An 18,206-nucleotide genomic window follows, 5' to 3' on the forward strand; every position below is an offset into this window, starting at 1 on the left:
GCTAGTACGTATTCTCTTCATCAGCAAGGCCTATGTAGTGCCTCCCTGTGGTGACATACTTAACTGGGTACCTCACGGACCCAAGCTAAAGTGCAGGGGACCCAGAGGAGGACTGGCCCCCAAACGCATGGCATATAGCCCATGGATGTGCGGTTGCACCCCACAAACATAACCCCAGCAAGAGTAAATAGCCCCACTGCCATGCAGATGTCTCGGGAGAGAAAGCAGCTAAGGGATAAACCCTGCCAGAAAATCTTGAGTGGAGTCCTGTATGCAGTAATTTGTCATCTATCAGACAGCTTTCCAGAAATTCCTGCAGCAGAGCTGGTACTAAACAGTACTGGTTACATCCTTTCCTTTAGACAATATTAACAATGCCGAGAGGGGGGTCCCGATGCTTGGGCAACTCAGGGTCTCCGTACTATTTGGCCAGGCCTGCGCCCTGGAGAGGACACTCTAGCTTTGTGGGTTATGTTGGCACACCATGAGAAGAAACAGTTACCAGTTATAATCTCATTATATTGGCGTAGAGCACGAGTGCCAGGGCTTACTTCCGATGGTGGGAGGGATCATTGGATAGCTACCAGCTGCCTCGAGCTGGGCAGCTCTGGTCAGTTAGGTGCTGTCCTGCCATGGCTTGCTTGCTTCAATGGGTGCTTGGAGGTTAGAGAGTCATCTCTCGAAAGGTGGGTTGCTAATCTATGCATCAGGCAGGCCAATCCTTCGCATCACAAACTGAAGCGTAAGGACTATGAATCTTGGCCTTATAATGGTGACTGCTTCTTCCTGCTTTTTTTTAAATTTTAAATTAATGTTATATGTTCTAAGGCAGCTAAAAGCTAAATAGCAGTAGATAAATAATAGATTCCTTAACTGCTGCTCCGGTATATAACAAGTATTGTTACTCTAAAGCATTTTCCTGTCAGGTACCATTATCACTTCAGACACACTTCCTCCTGTTGCTTAGCAACAGTGAGCTTGCCAATGGAAGCAGCTGCTGGCATTGCCCTTTAATGTTCTCATCTGCTTCACCTTAATGCTTACATGCTTACTAAGTTAGTTTTGCTGCAAAATAAGAATGTCACATCAGAATTTATTTCACATGCATTTGAAAAATGGGCAATTATGGCTATGAGTATAATTAATCATTTAAAAAAAATCACTCCACACTGAGATTATATCAACTGATCCGTGTAAAAAAAAAGCACTTATAATAAATTAATACTTTGATTACCGAAATTCAAGGACGAAATTCAATTGCGCTGTAACAATAATTTCACTTGAAAACAAATATTTACAGTGCTGACTTGGAGCTTTACGAAAATTGCAGCCTTCATTAAATTGGTTTATATGGGAGTACCGTCATGCTTTGGAAACTGAATTTTCTCCTCTGGCATCCTTTTATCCTGCCCTATTTGAAATGGACTTCAATTATAAGAACACAAAGTAGAGGACGACGAAAGGCCAATTATTCCACTGACCTGACTCTTTCTAACAGCCCATGGGCCTGATTCTCCTCCTATTCATGGGTGAATGGCAGGGCAGGATCTCTGCATGCTCACGTGACTGCCACCTAGTTTCCTTTAGAAGGGCCTATTTGATTATGTGGGGCAGGATTGCAGCAGTAAAGCTGCTGGGAAATGTTTTACCAGCACAGACAGGAAGTGAAACCAATTAAAGTGACATGTTCCTCAGCGAATGGGAAATCCACAAAGAACTATAATTAAGGAAGGAGTGGGATGGGAGTGGGGGTTGGGCAGAAGAAGGTGGTGGAGGGGGTGGGGGTAGTCAGTCTTAATAAGGATTCTCAGGTTTCTGACTCATCCATTCATGTGTTTCCAGCAAAAGTAACAACCAGACTCCTGGGGGCTAGAAACAGGGGGCCACATAAAAGGATGGTGCAAACATTATGGAGAGAGATTGCTGAGGCAGTCAATGGAACCTGTATCACACTGAGAGCTGCCAGACAGCGCAAGATAACGTTTAATGGCCTCACAAGGTTCGTCAAGGTACGTAAAGGTGCTATTCCTCATCAAAGCCTGTGCAGTTTATATAGGAATGGCCCTCCCCTGACCTGATGGTGAAGGGGATCACTCACAGGGCATAACCCCACTGTCTGAACTCACACTCCCTACCTTAAAGGGGAACTCTGGAAGGAAGGGTTTTTAAAAAGGAGTCAGCATTATAGTTATAGGATGGATATAGGCACGTGGGTGAAAACAAGTGTGGTTGGCGATCAGATTCACCAATAACAACTTGCATTTATATAATCTTTAATATAGGAAAATATCTCAAGGTGTCACTCAGAGACTTAATCTGCAAAAAAAAGGACACCAAACCAAACAGGTATGTTTTGAGGAAAGTCTTAAAAGAGGAGAGAGAAGGGGAGGAACAGAGAGCTTTAGAGCAGGAATTCCAGAGCACTGAGACCTAGGTGGCTATAAGTACAGTTGTCAGTGGTAGAGCAAAGTGAGCGATGCACAAGAGGTCAGGGATGTTTGAGAGGGGTGTGGAGTGTAGGGCTGGAGGAAGTTAAAAAAGTCAGGAGGAATGAGACCAAGAAAAGACTTAAATGCAAGATTGAAAACTTAAATCCGAGGCACTCCTGAACCAGGAACCAATGTAGGTCAGTGAGCTCAGGGTTAGTGTCCTATTGGATAAAAATTTGGCTTAAGGACAAAAAGTAGCGAGTTGTGATAGATGGTTGTTTTTTCAGACTGGAGGGTGGTAGACAGTGGTGTTTCTAAGAGTCAGTGCTAGGATCACTGCTTTTGCTGCTATATATAAACGACTTGGATTTCGGAATATGGAGTAACATCTCAAAATTTTCAATAATACCAAATTTGGCGGAGTGGCAAACACCTGCAACAGGAAACAGATATGTTAGCAGAATTGGCAGACATGTGGTTGATGGAATTTAATACAGAGAAGTGTGAGGTGATGCATTTTGGCAGAAGGGATAGGGAGAGGCAATAAAAACTTAACGGTACAGTTCTAAAAAGTGTGCAGGAACAGAGGGACCTGGGCTGCATGTGCATCAACCTTTGAAGCTGGAAGGATATTGTGAGAGTGATTAGCAAAACATATGGGATATTGGGCTTCATAGATAGAGGCATTGAATACAAAAGCAAGGAAGTCATGATGAATCTTTGTAAAACTCTGGTTGGGTCACAACTAGAGTACTGCGCACAATTCTAGTCACCACACTTTAGAAGAGATATAAAGTTCTTTGACAAGGTGCAGAGGAGAGTTACCAGAATGTTTCCTGGGATGGGATGGGGTTTAGTTACAAGTTTAGGTTGGAAAAACTGGTGGTGTTGTCCTTGGAACAAAGGAGATTGAGGGGAGATTTGACAGAGGTCTACAAGATTATGACAGGTTTAGTTAAGATAGACAAGGAAAAATTCTTCCCATTAGCTGATGGTACAAGGACCAGGGGGCACAGATCTAAGATTTAGGGCAAGAGATGTGGGCTAATGTGAGGAAAACGTTTTTGCGCAGCAAATTATAATGACCTGGAACTCGCTGCCCACGAGGAGGTGGAAACAGAAACAATCAATCATTTCAAAAGGAAACTTGAATTAAATAAACTTGCAGGGCTTTGGGGATCAAGTGGGGGAGTGGGATTGACTGGATTGCTCTGTGGGGAGCCAGCAAGAACCCGATGGGCCGAGTTGCCTCCTTCTGTGCTGTAAATGGCTTTATGACTTTGGGGGATTGGTGAGAAGGATTTGGCACTCGATAGGGTACTAGTAGCAGAGTTCTGGATGAGCTGAAATATATGGAGTGTGGAGACTGGGAGGGAGAGCAATAGAATAAATAGAAGCCTACTGTTCAAAGATAATTATTTTCCAATGACAATTTTATCCTTAGCAAGCAAGTATATTGAATAAATTATTTTCATGTTGGTTACTGTGGTCTGAATTTCATAGTTACGCATTCCACACAAACTAGAGTAAGGAGATAAATAGAACCAGAATGATTTTATGAATTAATTTACAAATTACATACAATTATAATTATTTTTTTGGGCAGTGGTCTGGGGGTGTCACCCAATTAATTCATTGTTACCATCATATGGAAGGAAGATGATTATTTACGGTTTTCACATTAGAGGCAGAGCATGAAAAGATTTATGGAGGCATAGATAAATTTAATCTGGAAGATTGCACAAATTAATTCAGGGCATAGATCAAACCATGTATTAAATTAACCATCTCCAGCCTAGGGAAGCTAACAAAATTAATTATTTATATTTAAGTCAGCCTGTAACCAGTCAGGAGAAAGGTTTATTTCATGAGTAAGGAGAATGGTCCAGGAATGGTGCAGACCAATTGAGTGAGAGGCCTGTGGGGCAGGGTGAAGCCTGAGACACAGAAGGCCACCTGGGGGCTGGGAGTGAAGTAGGCTGGCAAGCAAAACAGCACCAGAAGGGGAATAACTTGTGGCCTTTTAGGAGAGTAAAGCCTATAGGCAGGCATCTTCAACTCAGCTTAACCCTGTCCTCAGCTAAAGTCTGACATGTGTGCCCCAGCGCTAATCAACAGAGAGTAAGCAAGAGCTGATTATTATCATATCCTTAGTCTGAAATGTGGGTCTGCTCCTCAAAAGCTGTCAGTTGAAATGGCAGCTAGATGCAAAGCTGGATCCTAAGGGGAGACACTGAAGCATATTTCACGAGCTGGTTTGGAACAACTTGTTCTTTAAGTGGAAAATATGCGGAGCTGAGAAAGCTGTAAGCAAACACAGGCAAATGACAAGATAGTGCTGGCTAGCATTCTTGGAAGCTGGCTAAGATTCATTAGGAACTGTTTTTTGGCGCGCGGGATCTCAACATTAAACCATTTGTGATATATGACAAAATGATAGAGGAGAACAGATGCAATGAGTTATCCCAAAACAGGAATAAGGTTCAGCTTTGTAAGATTTTAGATTCAAGGTATTTACAGGCATATTGTCCTCTGCCAAGTGCCTTTCTCTATTAAACCACATCTGCAGATGTTTCTTATGTATACACCATGTGTGGATATGGACCATCAATACATATTTCCTAACAACTATTCCAAACACAATAAATCCAAAATAGTTATCCCATCAGATTCAGCTTTAATAAGGAGATATTTTCATACATTTGATGCAGTTAACCAGTTGATTAACAAGGTTATGTATTGTAGAATCTATAACATATCTATGGCCCAAGGAAAGGAGATCATTAATTTTTTTTTTAGGTGTCAGTTGTGGCTCAGTGGTAGCAATCTTGCCTGTGAGCCAACACCCACTGTAGAGACTTGAGGCCAAACTCTGGGTTGATAGTCCTGTACAGTACTGGGGGAGGAACTGCCTTTCACATTAGATGTGACACTGAGGCCCTGTCTGCCCTCAGGCAGATATAAATGTTCCCACTGCCACTATTGCAATAAGTAACCAGAGGGAAGTTCTTCTGGTGTCCTGGTCCAACACTTACTCTTCAACCAACACCAGCAAAAAAGATTATCTGGTCAGTTCCCTCATTGATGTTTGTGAGAGCTTGCGGTGTGCAAATTAGCTTTCCACATTTCCCTGCATTATAACAGTAACTACACTTCAAAACTACTTCATTGGAGATAAAGCCCTTTTGGACATCCCATGGCACTTTTTGGAAGAAGAATTGTTGGTGGGGGTTGCTCACCCTCACCCAATATTTATCCCTCTCCCAACATTACTAAAGCAGACTATCTGGTCATTTGCCTCATTGCTGTTTGTGGGAGCTTGCTGTGTGCAAATTGGCTGTTGTGTTATATTACAACAGAGCCCACCCTTCATTGGCTTTGGGACACACTGAAAATGTAAAAGGGCTAGATGAATGCAAGTTCCCTCTTCATTCTTTAACAGAATGGCTAAGCATCATAGATAGAAAGCATGGTTCACTGACAGGAGATCTTGATGTGTTAATAGATGGATTCCATTCAAAACAGAAGCAGCTGTTTGGAAAAGGAGAGCAAGCAAAGTCAGGGAAGGTGTTACAAGGAAGTTAATTGCAGAAAATATCACTGGCCAATCCACCATGAGTAGTATTTGGAAAGAAATACAGACACAGTTCCATGGCCTGAGAAGGGTCATCGAGCATCATAAGCTGGGGAACAGGGAAATGCATTACATAACACTACAGTAGCACAGGGTAGTCAGTGAAAGGTGGCACTAAAATGACTGAAGTTAACCTATTTCAAGTATGTTATTGTGGCAAGCAAAAATGGATCATAATCATCATGTACACACCAGCACATAGGATGGTGCTAAGATACAGAAGGAACTGACACCCTATTAGCAATGTTGACAATAAGAATAAGTACTTAAGACAGGCATTGGCACAGCCACGTTAATGTATGCAGTTGCATTCAGGTTAGCTAAGTATATAAATGCAACTGCCCTGCAGAATTTGTAAGTCAAAGAAAGAAAATGCATCCACATCGACAATGAACAATCCTTCACAACTGGTATTGCTCTACAACAATGAGTTTCATGATCTCCTAATGTAGTTTATTGGCTGTAAACCACTCTGGAATATTCTGAGGATGCAAAACATGCTACGTAAAAAGTTCCCTTTTTCTAAAATGTCCCCTTTTGCTCTCCTCTCAGATACACATGATGGTAATAATGTGCATCCAGCCCTGAAGAGCACAACAGCTCACAGCAGAGGAAAGAACATCACCCTCAGCACTGCCTGGTGTAAGTGGCAGACACAGCCAACAGGCACAAACACTGCAATTGTCAGTATGATGTGGGAGCTTAGTGACCCTGAATCAACTGCCTTCTCTCGGAATGTCCATTATCACATGGAGGGAAAAGTTATATTAGAAGTAAATTAATGTCCCACACCCACAGAAAGGGCAGTACTGATACCTAGCTGTAGTTCAGGTCAAAGTCAAACCCAAAGTTCTGTCATGAGGCACTGCTCTGTTGTTTTGACTTGGATAGCAGCTCCTCTGTCACCTGGTATTAGCCTGTAGGGACTATAATGCCCTCCTATGCCTTTTGCACTCACTCCAGAGCTTTCTCCATCAGCTAATTAACAATTTGATAACATATTACCACACTGTTTCCCCACAACATTTGTAAAAGAAAATCAACAGCCAAACTTTTGCAACACTTATTCACAATTTACTCTCCTACTGAATACAAGGTCTGGTGGACTTTAACAACACCAAGCAGAGGCACATTGCCGATTGTTATTACTCCATCTTTGGCAGCCTTGCCTTCAGTTGCCTGGGCCTAAGCTCTAGAATTCTCTCCCTAAACCTCTCCACTTCTCCCCCACTCCTTTAAGACGCTCCTTAAAACTTGCCATTTTGACGAAGCATTTGGTCACTTATCCCATGTGGCTCAGTGTCAAATTCTGTTTGATAATTGCTTTTTTGAAGCTCCTTGAGATGTTTCACTGCATCAAGGGTGCCATGTAAATGCGAGTTGTTAATTTCAAGAAGGTATTTTTGCTTGATGGCTAAGAAATTGCTAAGCAGAAACATTGTCTCTTGTTCACTAGTTGCATTTCGACCCTCATAGAAACCCAAAACATAGTTTATGTCAATCTACCCATCATTCCCAAACTACTCTACAATCTGTTAGTCTGGTTTCAAATCCTTTTCCACCCACGTTAATGGGCAAATGACACTGCAAATTAGGACCCCTTCCCATTAGCCTGTCCACTGCCAGTAAAGATGACATTCTCTAGCTGCTGGTGCTGCTGCCTGTGGAGGCATTAAGAACAAATCACAAATGGGTGCTGGTACCTTTTGAGACACAGTGTCACTTTATTTTCCTGACAGTGTCACTGTGAGAGTCAGATTTACCAGCTGCAGTGGGACAGTGAGGTGAGGGAATCTTAAACTAGTGCCAACTCTTGAATATTTACTCTGAGAAAGAGCAGCTTGGCCCGATTTATCACACAGCTGGTGGCTCTATATGATTAGGTTCAAGAACTAAAACAAATAAATTCCTGCCTTCCCTTTGTGCTGCACTGGTGAAAAGCAAGTTCTTTCTTTTGCTGTGAGAATCCTAAAGATTGAGCAGACACTCGATGATAAATCTGGATGAAAACCTTGAGATAGGCCATGCCAGTGAATTAACTCCTGAAAGCAAAGCCTTGTCTAATAATTTCCTCTCTAACTCATTTATCAGTCGCATACACTTAGCAGCAATTGAATATCACAGGCTAGTGAAATACTAGCCACTGTTACATCTAATGGGACTGACGAGATATGAAGCAGTGAATATGAATGGATGGCGTAACCTAGTACAATAATCTTTTGTGTTATCCTTTGAAGTGCACGGTTTTTAATACCAGGCCTACTTTCTCATTAATCTAGCATGGCCGTTTTCAAAAGCTTTGCTTGCAAATCTGTAAACCGTTGACCTTCAGCCTTCTTGTCATGATTTTGGCACCAGACTTCTGTATTCTGCCACACGTTTGAATCCGTGAATATCACCAGTTACCACCCCTCCTTATAAATACCCTGGCTTAATTAACTAAGCAAGATAGCATCATTTCCTCATCTTCATTGGGTGGAAGAACATATCACTCTAGCAGATTGTGAATCAAACTATAAATAAAAGTGGCAAATGGAATTTAATCCAGATAAGTGTGAGGTGATGCACTTGGGCAGGACCAACAAGGCATGGGAATACACGATGAATGGTAGGATCCCGGGAAGAACCGAGGATCAGAGGGACCTTGGTGTGCATGTCCGCCGGTCTCTTAAGGTTGCGGGACAGGTAGATAAGGTGGTTAAGAAGGCATATGGGATACTTGCCTTTATTAGCCGAGGCATAGCATATAAGAGCAGGGAAGTTATGCTGGAACTGTATAAAATGCAGGTTAGGCCACGGCTAGAGTATTGTGTGCAGTTCTGGAATCTACATTATAGGAAGGATGTGATTGCAGCAGAGAGAGTGCAGAGGAGATTTACCAGGATGTTGCTGGAGAGTTTTAGTTATGAGGAGAGATTGGATAGTCTGGGGTTATTTTCCCTGGAGCAGAGGAGATTGAGGGGAGACATGATTGAGGTGTATAAAATTATGAGGGGCATAGAGAGAGTAGAAGGGACTTTTCCCCTTGGTGGAGGGATCAATAACCGGGGGCATGGATTTAAGGTAAGGGGCAGAAGGTTTAGAGGGGATGTGAGGAAGAATTTTTTCACTCAGAGGGTGGTGGGAATCTGGAACTCAGTGCCTGAAAGGGTGGTAGAGGCAGAAACCCTCATAACATTTTAGAAGTATTTGGATGTGCACTTGCGATGCTATGGTATACAAGGCTATGGGCCCAGTGCTGGAAAATGGGATTAGAATAGTTAGGTACTTGTTTGACCGACACAGACTCGATGGGCCGAAGGGCCTTTTTCTGTGCTGTAGACCTCTATGACTAAAACTTACTGAGCATTAAGACAGGTAACTGAACAGCACTAAACACAAATCATGACGACAAACTTTACTTCTCCCAAGTTAACTTGCAGCATAAAACTAACCCTTGAAACCCTATTTGCTAACGTGGGACCTATTGCTGATGACTTCAGCCTGACTGCTGTCTTTGTCTTAAGCCTCACTGGTGACTTCATTCATTGCAACCATGTCAATAATTATGAATGAAGGTCCTCTGTTTGACTCCTGAGTCTTGCTATGACTGCGTCGAGGAAAAGGCATAAATTGATTAGCAGGACACAGGAGGTTTGCTTTCTGAGTGTCCAATGATGCTGAGCCCAAAGAAATTATCTATAAACCCAAAACGTAATAAAAGATGTAAGTTAGATGTAAATGATACCCAAATGCATACTACTTTAGACCTTAATAAGGTAAACTGTCCTTCTAACAGGGTCCTAATAAGGTAGGAAAGATCAGCAGACTTTACAAAATGGGTTAGGAAAGGAAATTGAATTGGTGGTCCTGAGGAGGTAAGGCTATGAGACTGGTGTCTTATGGATGATTAGACAATAGTAGGAAATGGGTAGATTTGACACAGAGTTGCACGGAAATGGAACACCCAGGAGACTGCACTACAGCTAAACCACAAACTGACAAAAGAAAAAGAACCCACGTCAAATGCAACCGTGTATATCTGATTACTGTTCAAAACTCCTGTAAGGCTTACATTAGCTTGCATATTTGAGACCAAGGAACAATCTGTTGCACAACACTTTGGGCAAATTCAAATGTCTTGAGTATTCTGTATAGCATTTATTTTAAAGAAAAACATTTGTTATTTAAGAAATATTTTTATGGTCCTAATTATAAAAATTGTTATGACCAGTCCCTGGCTGGGGTCCGTCAATTTGTTAACTTTCTGAACTGGACCACAATTTTGTTATGCTTCCGGGTGAGGAGGAATGAGCTGGCTCCCCTCCTTTATTCAACTCCCTCAGTTGGTCGCAACAAGGTTAATTTAAAAGGGATCCCTTCCCTCATGGATACCTTTTCCCAGTCCAGATGTATTTATGTTTTAGAAGGAGCCAATTTAACCAGGCTTACTTGAGTCAAAGAAAAAGTAAGTTTATTAGTTACTAAAAACCTAAGAAATATAATAAAAACACAACACACATACACAGATCAGAAACAGGAAGTTAAAAATCCAAAAATAAAAGTTAACAAAAATTTATGAATCAGTCTTTGGCTTGTCTGTGAGGTATAGATGGTGAAACGTTATGGCTGTTAGGCTGGGTGATTCCGGTAGAGCCGGCTTTAGTAGTTTAGCAGTTGGCTGAAGAAGCTGTCCTATTTCCTTTCTGATTGTGGCTTTGCTGACTTGCCGCCAGCAACAGAGAAATGGAGAGAGAATTTGCCTGCGATGAAATGGAATACTCCCCACTTGCCTGGGTGAATGCAGTTCCCACAACATTCAAGAAGCTTGACACCATGCAGGACAAAGCAGCCCACTTGATTGGCACCACATCCACAAACATTCACTCCCTCCACCACTGACGCAGAGTAGCAGCAGTGTGTACCATCTATAAGATGCACTGCAGGAATTCACCAAGAGTCCTGAGGCAGCAACTTCCAAACCCAGGACTACTACCACCTAGAAGGACAAGGGCAGCAGATGGATGGAAACACCACCCCCTGGAAGTTCCCCTCCAAGTTACTCACCATCCTGACTTGGAAATATATCACCATTCCTTCACTGTCACTGGTTCCAAATCCTGGAACATCCTAACAGTACTGTGAGTGTACCTATACCACATGGACTGCAGCAGTTCAAGAAGGCAGCTCACTGCCACCTTCTCAAGGGCAACAAGGGATGAGCAATAAATGCTGGCCTAGCCAGCGAAGCCCACATCCCATAAATGAATTAAGAAAAGGTGGATGTGCAAAGGATGTTTCCTCTTCTGGGACAATCTAGAACTAGGGATCACTGTTTAAAAATAAAGGGTCATTCATTTAAGACCGAGATAGGGAAAAAAAAATTCTCTCAAAGCATTGTGAGACTTTGGAGCTCCCTTCCTCAAAAGGCGGTGGAAGCAGAGTCTTTGAATACCTTTAAGACAGAGTTGGATAGATTCTTAATAAGCAAGGGGTGAAAGGTTATCGGGAGTCGGCAGCAACGCGTAGTTGAGGTTAAAATCTGATCAGCCATAATCCTACTGAATGGCGGAGTATGCTCCAGGGGCCTACTCCTGCTCCTAGTTCGTGTAAGTCACATAAGAGAACATTAGCAGATGACCAGAAGCTTCAACCTCCTGACTCCCCAAAAGCCTGTGCACCTACAAGGCGCAAGTCAGGAGTGTGATAGAATATGAATATTCTTCAAAAAGACATTACAGGCTCTGACGGACAATAGAGGTAATGAACTTTTTAGTGAAAGATAAAACATAGGCTGAAGTGTACCACAATGCTATGGCACATTGAGGGGGCGAAACAAAACTCCCCTAGCATTGCTAGTATATGAGGTTCATGCTCAAGACTGAAATTCATTGAAATCGTAAGATTTGTGATTGATTATCCCAGATTTTAAACAAGCCATTGACACTCAAGTACAATGTCAATTGGAAATTTGATACTTCTCATTTCGCCTGCCATGCCCATAAGACATAAAGGAAAATATATATTTCTATGTCATCCTGGCTACTTTATAAACTTACTTTTTTAAAAAATTGACAAATGGCTGGACTGATAAAATGCCCACAGCTGACCACATGCTGGTAGTTCTAGAGAGTTATGAGAAGTTATAAAATGGACAAAGGTTAACACAACAAACACCTGGAATGTAACAGTCCTTACATTATATTGTCTTGGCTGGAATGTTTATACAAAGGACTAGTAGACGAGGCGTCCTGCACCAGCCAGCGCTGGACAAAGGCAGGGCTATTGGGACTCCTCATCTCCAACATTGTGCTAATTGTTCTACAGTTACCTGCTCAAAACACAATGGGTTTTAACAAGGGGGCTTCTTAGCTGAACAGCTCAACCTGAAACCACCCTGTCACATGACCGAGACTTGCGCTGTTTGAATTGTTTTAACTATACAGCTTTTGGGTTCTATCTTCAGTTACTGTTTAACCTCAGAAGAGATAACAGGACTCCAGGCCATAGCCTCTTACCTTTGTCTCTCTCAAAGTCTGATCTCCAGAAAGAATCCTGCATTTCGCCTACAAAGCAAACTAATTCTCAGAACACAAAAATACTTTGCTGCATCTTCATCTGCCTCAGCTTTCAACTGTGCTCCTAGGAAAAGACTAGAACTTCTGCCAGACAAAGCCAACTGAAAGAGCCTTCCTTGGACAGTGACTTACCGGTCCCTGGATTCACATGAAACAATAACTTTATATTTTTTTGTATGGCCTTTGCCCTGTACCTCTTTCTTTCCCTTAGTCTTCGTTTATTGTGTGAATGTGCTGGGCTTACTTAGCAACAACCCTTCCCCACGTTTTGAATGTGTGTAAAATAAACTAACCCTCTGATTTTACCCTATCTCGAACTTGCTGTGGGGTTATTGATAAAGGATTGGATCACTCCAGAATTGAAGGGTTGGCAAAAATATACTGCCACTTACAAAGGGGGAAATCAAAAATAAAAAATACCTTTCTGTTTATGGATGGGTGGTGAGAGAAGAAATCAGAGCTGTTTTATATTAAACCCCCTCCTATCTGTAACACCCCATATAATTTAATTTCCGCTTTACAAGAAACATAAAATGGGAAAGCCAGTAAACTGGATTGGAATGGGGTTATTTGAATTGGTTTTGGAATGTCTTTTGACTATGTTTTAAAGTAATGTGCCATTATACAAATTACAAAATGGTAGTGAAATGATGTGTGGTTAAAATGTAAATGAGTTAAGTTTTGATGTTGTTTCCTCACAGAATGCAAATAATAAAGAATTGGTTAATCTGTTTCAAAAATTGGTAAACGCCTCACGCCCACTGTGTTGGGAAGTCTATGGTTCCTTTTTTGGCTACAAACAGAGGCAGATTAAAAATACACACTTGACAGTTCCACCAAAGCGCTGCAAAGTCAGACATGCTTTCAAACAGAAAGCTGTGTGAACAAGTTTTGACCATGTTCAGAAGAAAAGAGCAGGAGATTAGCGAGGAGTTATTTTGTTTAAGACAATTAAATAGACCCACTGATGTGAGGACATGTGACAAGTTCATTATTTTGTATTACGACATGCAGACAAGTTATGCTAATCGAGAAAGGTACATTTGATCTTAATGTTGCTGTGCATGTTCACTCACTGTGCAACAAAGTAACCTACATACATGCATACAAAGATACATATGAACAAGGAGCAGTAGGCCATTCACCCCTCAAGCCTGCTCCGCTATTTAATAAGATCGTGGTTGATCTGAAATTTGCATCCCATTTACCACTAACCTATCACTCCCTTGCTTATCAAGAATTTATCCACCTCTGCATTAAAAATATTCAAAGACTCTGCTTCCACCATCTTTTAAGGAAGAGTTCCAAAGACTCATGACCCTCTGAGTGAAAAAATTTGGCCTCATCTCTTGTTTTAAATGGGCGACCCCTTATTTTTAAACAGTGATGCCGAGTTCTAGATTCTTCCGCAAAAGGGAACATCCTCTCCACATCCACCCTGTCAAGGCCCCTCAGGATCTTATATGTTTCAATCAAGTCACCTCTTACTCTTCTAAACATCAACGGATTAAACCTATGAATTTGTATGTGGCCTCATCTACAGTTCAAGTACTGTCTTGGTCTATCTTTGAAGAGATTGAAGCACGTGGAGAAAGATACAAATATCCACTACAGGTTTCAGGTGAATATTAATCTTGCACCCTTGGGTTAGGTTATAATGTGGTTAGATACTGGGATGTACCAGTATGCTCCTAAATTTAAGATACTTCTGGAATGACTAGCACTGTTGCACCCCACATAATATCTCTAGCAAGTCTTTAAACTTGCAATAATAATCTGTTTACAAAATGAGGTTGTAGGCTATTGACTTATTTTCCAAGGGGGAGATGCATGAAATATTCATGACAACACTGGGGTCTCACCAATTCCTCAATACACACTGGATGTGAGAATGCTGACTGAACTTTGTGACTTACAGCTAAATGGCCACGAAATTTGCAAACTGCGATGTGAATCAGTATGTAATCTGCATTGCTTAATCCAATTTTATATTTAAATGAGCCATCGATTGAACAATTTGAGGAGATGCAGTACATTAACTCAGAAAAAGAAACAGCTTATTGCTCTGGCTTATCCCACAGGAGTTTTCGTGTTTAACAACATTCAACCAATCATGTTACTAATAGTCATTTGATAGTACTGAACTTGAGTATTGCTGAATAAAGACATTTTGTTGAAGCTTTTCATCTTGCACTCATCAGACAATCGCAAGAATACCAGCGTCAGGGGAAGCAACAAATTATACTATCAGAGAAGAGTGCTGATTGGTTGGCCGGTGGACCCTGATTGGTAGAGGCATTGCCACGGAGAATGCACCAGCTAATGGTGACTGACAGTTAGCTGCCGAGCATTGTTTGAAATTTAAACCAGGCAGCTTGACTCTGACTGGTCAAGGCATTGCTCTGAAGAATGAACCAGCAAGTGGTTATCACTTACCTTGTCTAGCTGAAACAGGTGCAATGTGTGTACATGTCTTTTCTGTCCACGAAGAACAGGGCCCTGTGTATTAATATATGTAGCTTCCAGTACACACAATACTTTGACAAAATGTCTTTTTTCAGCAATACTCAAATTCTTTTTACTGATGGTGAGTGCTTTTCTGAGGTGGAAAACCACAGTTGTGAAGTTAACTTTGGCTTTATCTGGAATTCTTACTAGCTTCAGGAACCAGCATGGCTATACTGGCCCCAAATCATCAAATATGACTGAAGCAGAGTTCCTCTTTGGTACCGAGCAGAACTCACTAAGTAGAGTCAGGCAAATCTTTCCTTCCTTGTCCATTTGCTTGTGAAACACAGTAACCTAGACAGTACGATAATGATTGATGGTGGAAAAATCCTTCAAAATTATCATCGATGCACGCGCCAAGTGACGCTTCAAGACATATTCGAGTGTTCAGCTCCAACCATTGTAATAAAGGAAGGGCTGAAAGAAAAGTACTTAGCTGCCAAATCAGAATTGTGATTCATTCATACTGGAACCAAAATTGTGGCATACTTGGTTCCAGAATCTAGTCTGTTTGATTACATATATCCATCTTGGAAATGGAGAAACAGTGCTGAGATTAAAATGTACCATAAATAGGAGGTAGAGTAAGAGAACATGCAGTTTAAAATAAATGCTCACTCTAGTCAGCTCCCACTTTTATTATTCGACGACAGTCCCGACTTTTTTGGATAATATCACTAAACATACCTTAAAGATTAAAGAATATCCAGCACAACATACCAGAGATTGCAGACAGTTATAAGATGTTACACATGGCTATAGTGGTCCATAAAACATAACTAAAATTCCTCTGGTGTTTACTGTTCTCGCTCCAGTCTAAATTATAGATCATCATGAAAATACTCTCGATGTTGCTCTAAACATGAAATATTGTTAACACACACAACAGTAATAACTCATCTGGTTGGCCTCCTACCCTCACTTAAAACTCTGTTGCTCTCATCCTATGCCAAGATCTGCTGACCGACCAGCCCTGACCTTGCTGACCAATCAGGCCTAACCTTGCTGAGCAATCAGGCCTGACCTTGCTAGCATACATTGGCTCCCACTTGCCCAATGCCTCAATTGTAAAAATCTCATCTAGGACAGGATTTTTAAAAGCCTAACACAGCCTCGCCTCTCTCTATCATGACAATCTCCTCCAGCATGACAGTCTCCCCGAACTCTGCTCCTTGGACTCTGGCCTCTAATGCATCACCCCTCCCATTACCCTACCTCTGGGTATCCTATCTTTAATCACCTTGGCACATGTATGGGACTGTTACCCCGAGATCCTTCCACTCCATCATTTCCTTTAAGCTTTCCATCAAAGCCACCTCCTTGACCAAGCTTTTGGTGCGCTTCATAATTTGGGTCAGCATCCACTTGCTTCCTGAATTGCCTTACACTTTGCTACTGATAGGTGCTAGAGAAATGCAAGTTATTGCCAATATATGAACAGCTGCGGTGCTTTACCTTCCAGAGTAATTTTAATTTAAAAAAAGAAAAAATGCAGGAATAAAAAGAGAAAATACTGGAAATACCCAACAGGTCTGGCAGCAGAGGGAACCAAGATAAGCTTCAGGTCAGTTCAGTATCAATTCAAATGAAGAAGTCACAGGCCTGAAACGTTAACTCTGTTCCTCTCTCCACAGGTGCTGCCAGACGTTCTGAGCATTTCCAGCATTTTCTGTTTTTATTTCAGATTTTCAGTGCCTATAGTATTTTATTTTTATATGAAGAGTTGTGTGCAAGTTTGCTTCTGATGAAGTGAAAGCTTTGGCCATAATGTGAAAGCTAGAATGGGACTTTAGGTACCAGTAACAGTCAAGAGCAAAATAAGTGGGCCTGTTCCACTGATTTCTCAGCATCATCTGTTGCAAGGATACCCTGCAGCCTTTCCATACTGAACACGCTGAACCAATCTGTAATATCAAGGCTTTAGTTAGACTGAATTGCTCACTCTAGTGTACTTGTAGCTGCAATTTGCTCATTCCCTGCTCCTTTCTGATCTTCAAGCTCTCATCAGTTTAAGCTGCTGGGGTGTTTCAATTGGAGGACAACCTCAGGCTGCCAGGGTGCCTTCCTGGGGGAATCTCACAGCTTAGCATCAAATACACCTGCTTCATGGAGTTCCAGCTGAGTGACTGTGAAGTGGCACTCAATGAGGCCTCGCCACTTTTCTCTGGTGAGGGAAGGGGGGAGGACAGGGCCTTGGCAACACATGGCTCAGGGCAGCTGAGAAGGCACAGAAAGTAGGAGAAGGCCAAAAACCTGAGTGATCGCCTGTCGAGAGCTCAGATAGGTAAGCTGTGGTTAGTGAAGCAGGGGAAGAAATAAAGCAAGGTAACGCTTAGTCACAAACAAATGGCAGGGAGGGAGTGAAGAGTCATGGTACTTATTTCCAGAGTTTTCTCCTACCTGTGGAAATTTTGCTGCAAAAAGATGCTAAAACCTGGCATTATGTCCACCTGGAGCAGTGTTTTCAGCGGTGACTTGAAGGGAGTCTCGGAGTTCAAGGAGCGGTAGGTACTGAAGTCATGCGTGCCCAACAGGATCTGGGCTGCCTCTTTCATGACGTCTGCATTTAAAGGTCTATTTAAGAAAGGAAGAAGTGGTCACTAAAAATGTAAGCAGGTCAGTGCAAAAATTATGCATTCAGGTGACATCAGCCCAAGTCCTTTGGAAATTCAAACACTGTCTCAACACAATCTCAGTTTGACTTAGACAGGTGCCTGTTTTCCCTTATGGTTTATGTACTTGATGAAAGTGCGGTCTATATCAAACACTTAGTAAGGCAATTGCATTCTTAACGTACTAGCCACAGCCATTAACACTTTTCACAGGCACGCACAGTACTTTTCTGCCAAGACCAAAAAGATCATTTTGTAAGCAAGAAGCATTAATTCTCTACAACACCCTAATTCCAAGCCCCTGCCCTGGCCACCCCCACTGCCCAGTTTTTGCCCCTCTACTAGTATCAGAGACACATGATTGGGATATCGTTCTACTTGAACTCACTGCATTCAATACTTCCCCCAAGTATCCCTTCATAATAAAAACAAAAATACCTGGAAAAACTCAGCAGGTCTGGCAGCA

General features: G+C 41.9%; 1 protein-coding gene across 4 annotated transcripts in view; it reads right to left on the reverse strand.

Annotated features, from left to right (window-relative positions):
- The window catches only part of pusl1 (pseudouridine synthase like 1), a 104,728-nt gene that overhangs the window by 22,860 nt on the left and 63,662 nt on the right, over positions 1–18,206 (reverse strand). For 3 of the 4 annotated variants that reach the window (XM_041206630.1, XM_041206634.1, XM_041206631.1), the window contains exon 5: positions 17,529–17,702. The exons of the other annotated variant lie outside the window; for it this stretch is intronic. In XM_041206630.1, the coding sequence (XP_041062564.1) occupies positions 17,529–17,702 (174 nt within the window). The remainder of the gene's footprint in view (positions 1–17,528; positions 17,703–18,206) is intronic. 4 annotated transcript variants of the gene reach the window in all.

The sequence above is a fragment of the Carcharodon carcharias genome, chromosome 15 (genome assembly GCF_017639515.1).
Source record: "Carcharodon carcharias isolate sCarCar2 chromosome 15, sCarCar2.pri, whole genome shotgun sequence".
NCBI classification, from domain to species: domain Eukaryota; kingdom Metazoa; phylum Chordata; class Chondrichthyes; order Lamniformes; family Lamnidae; genus Carcharodon; species Carcharodon carcharias.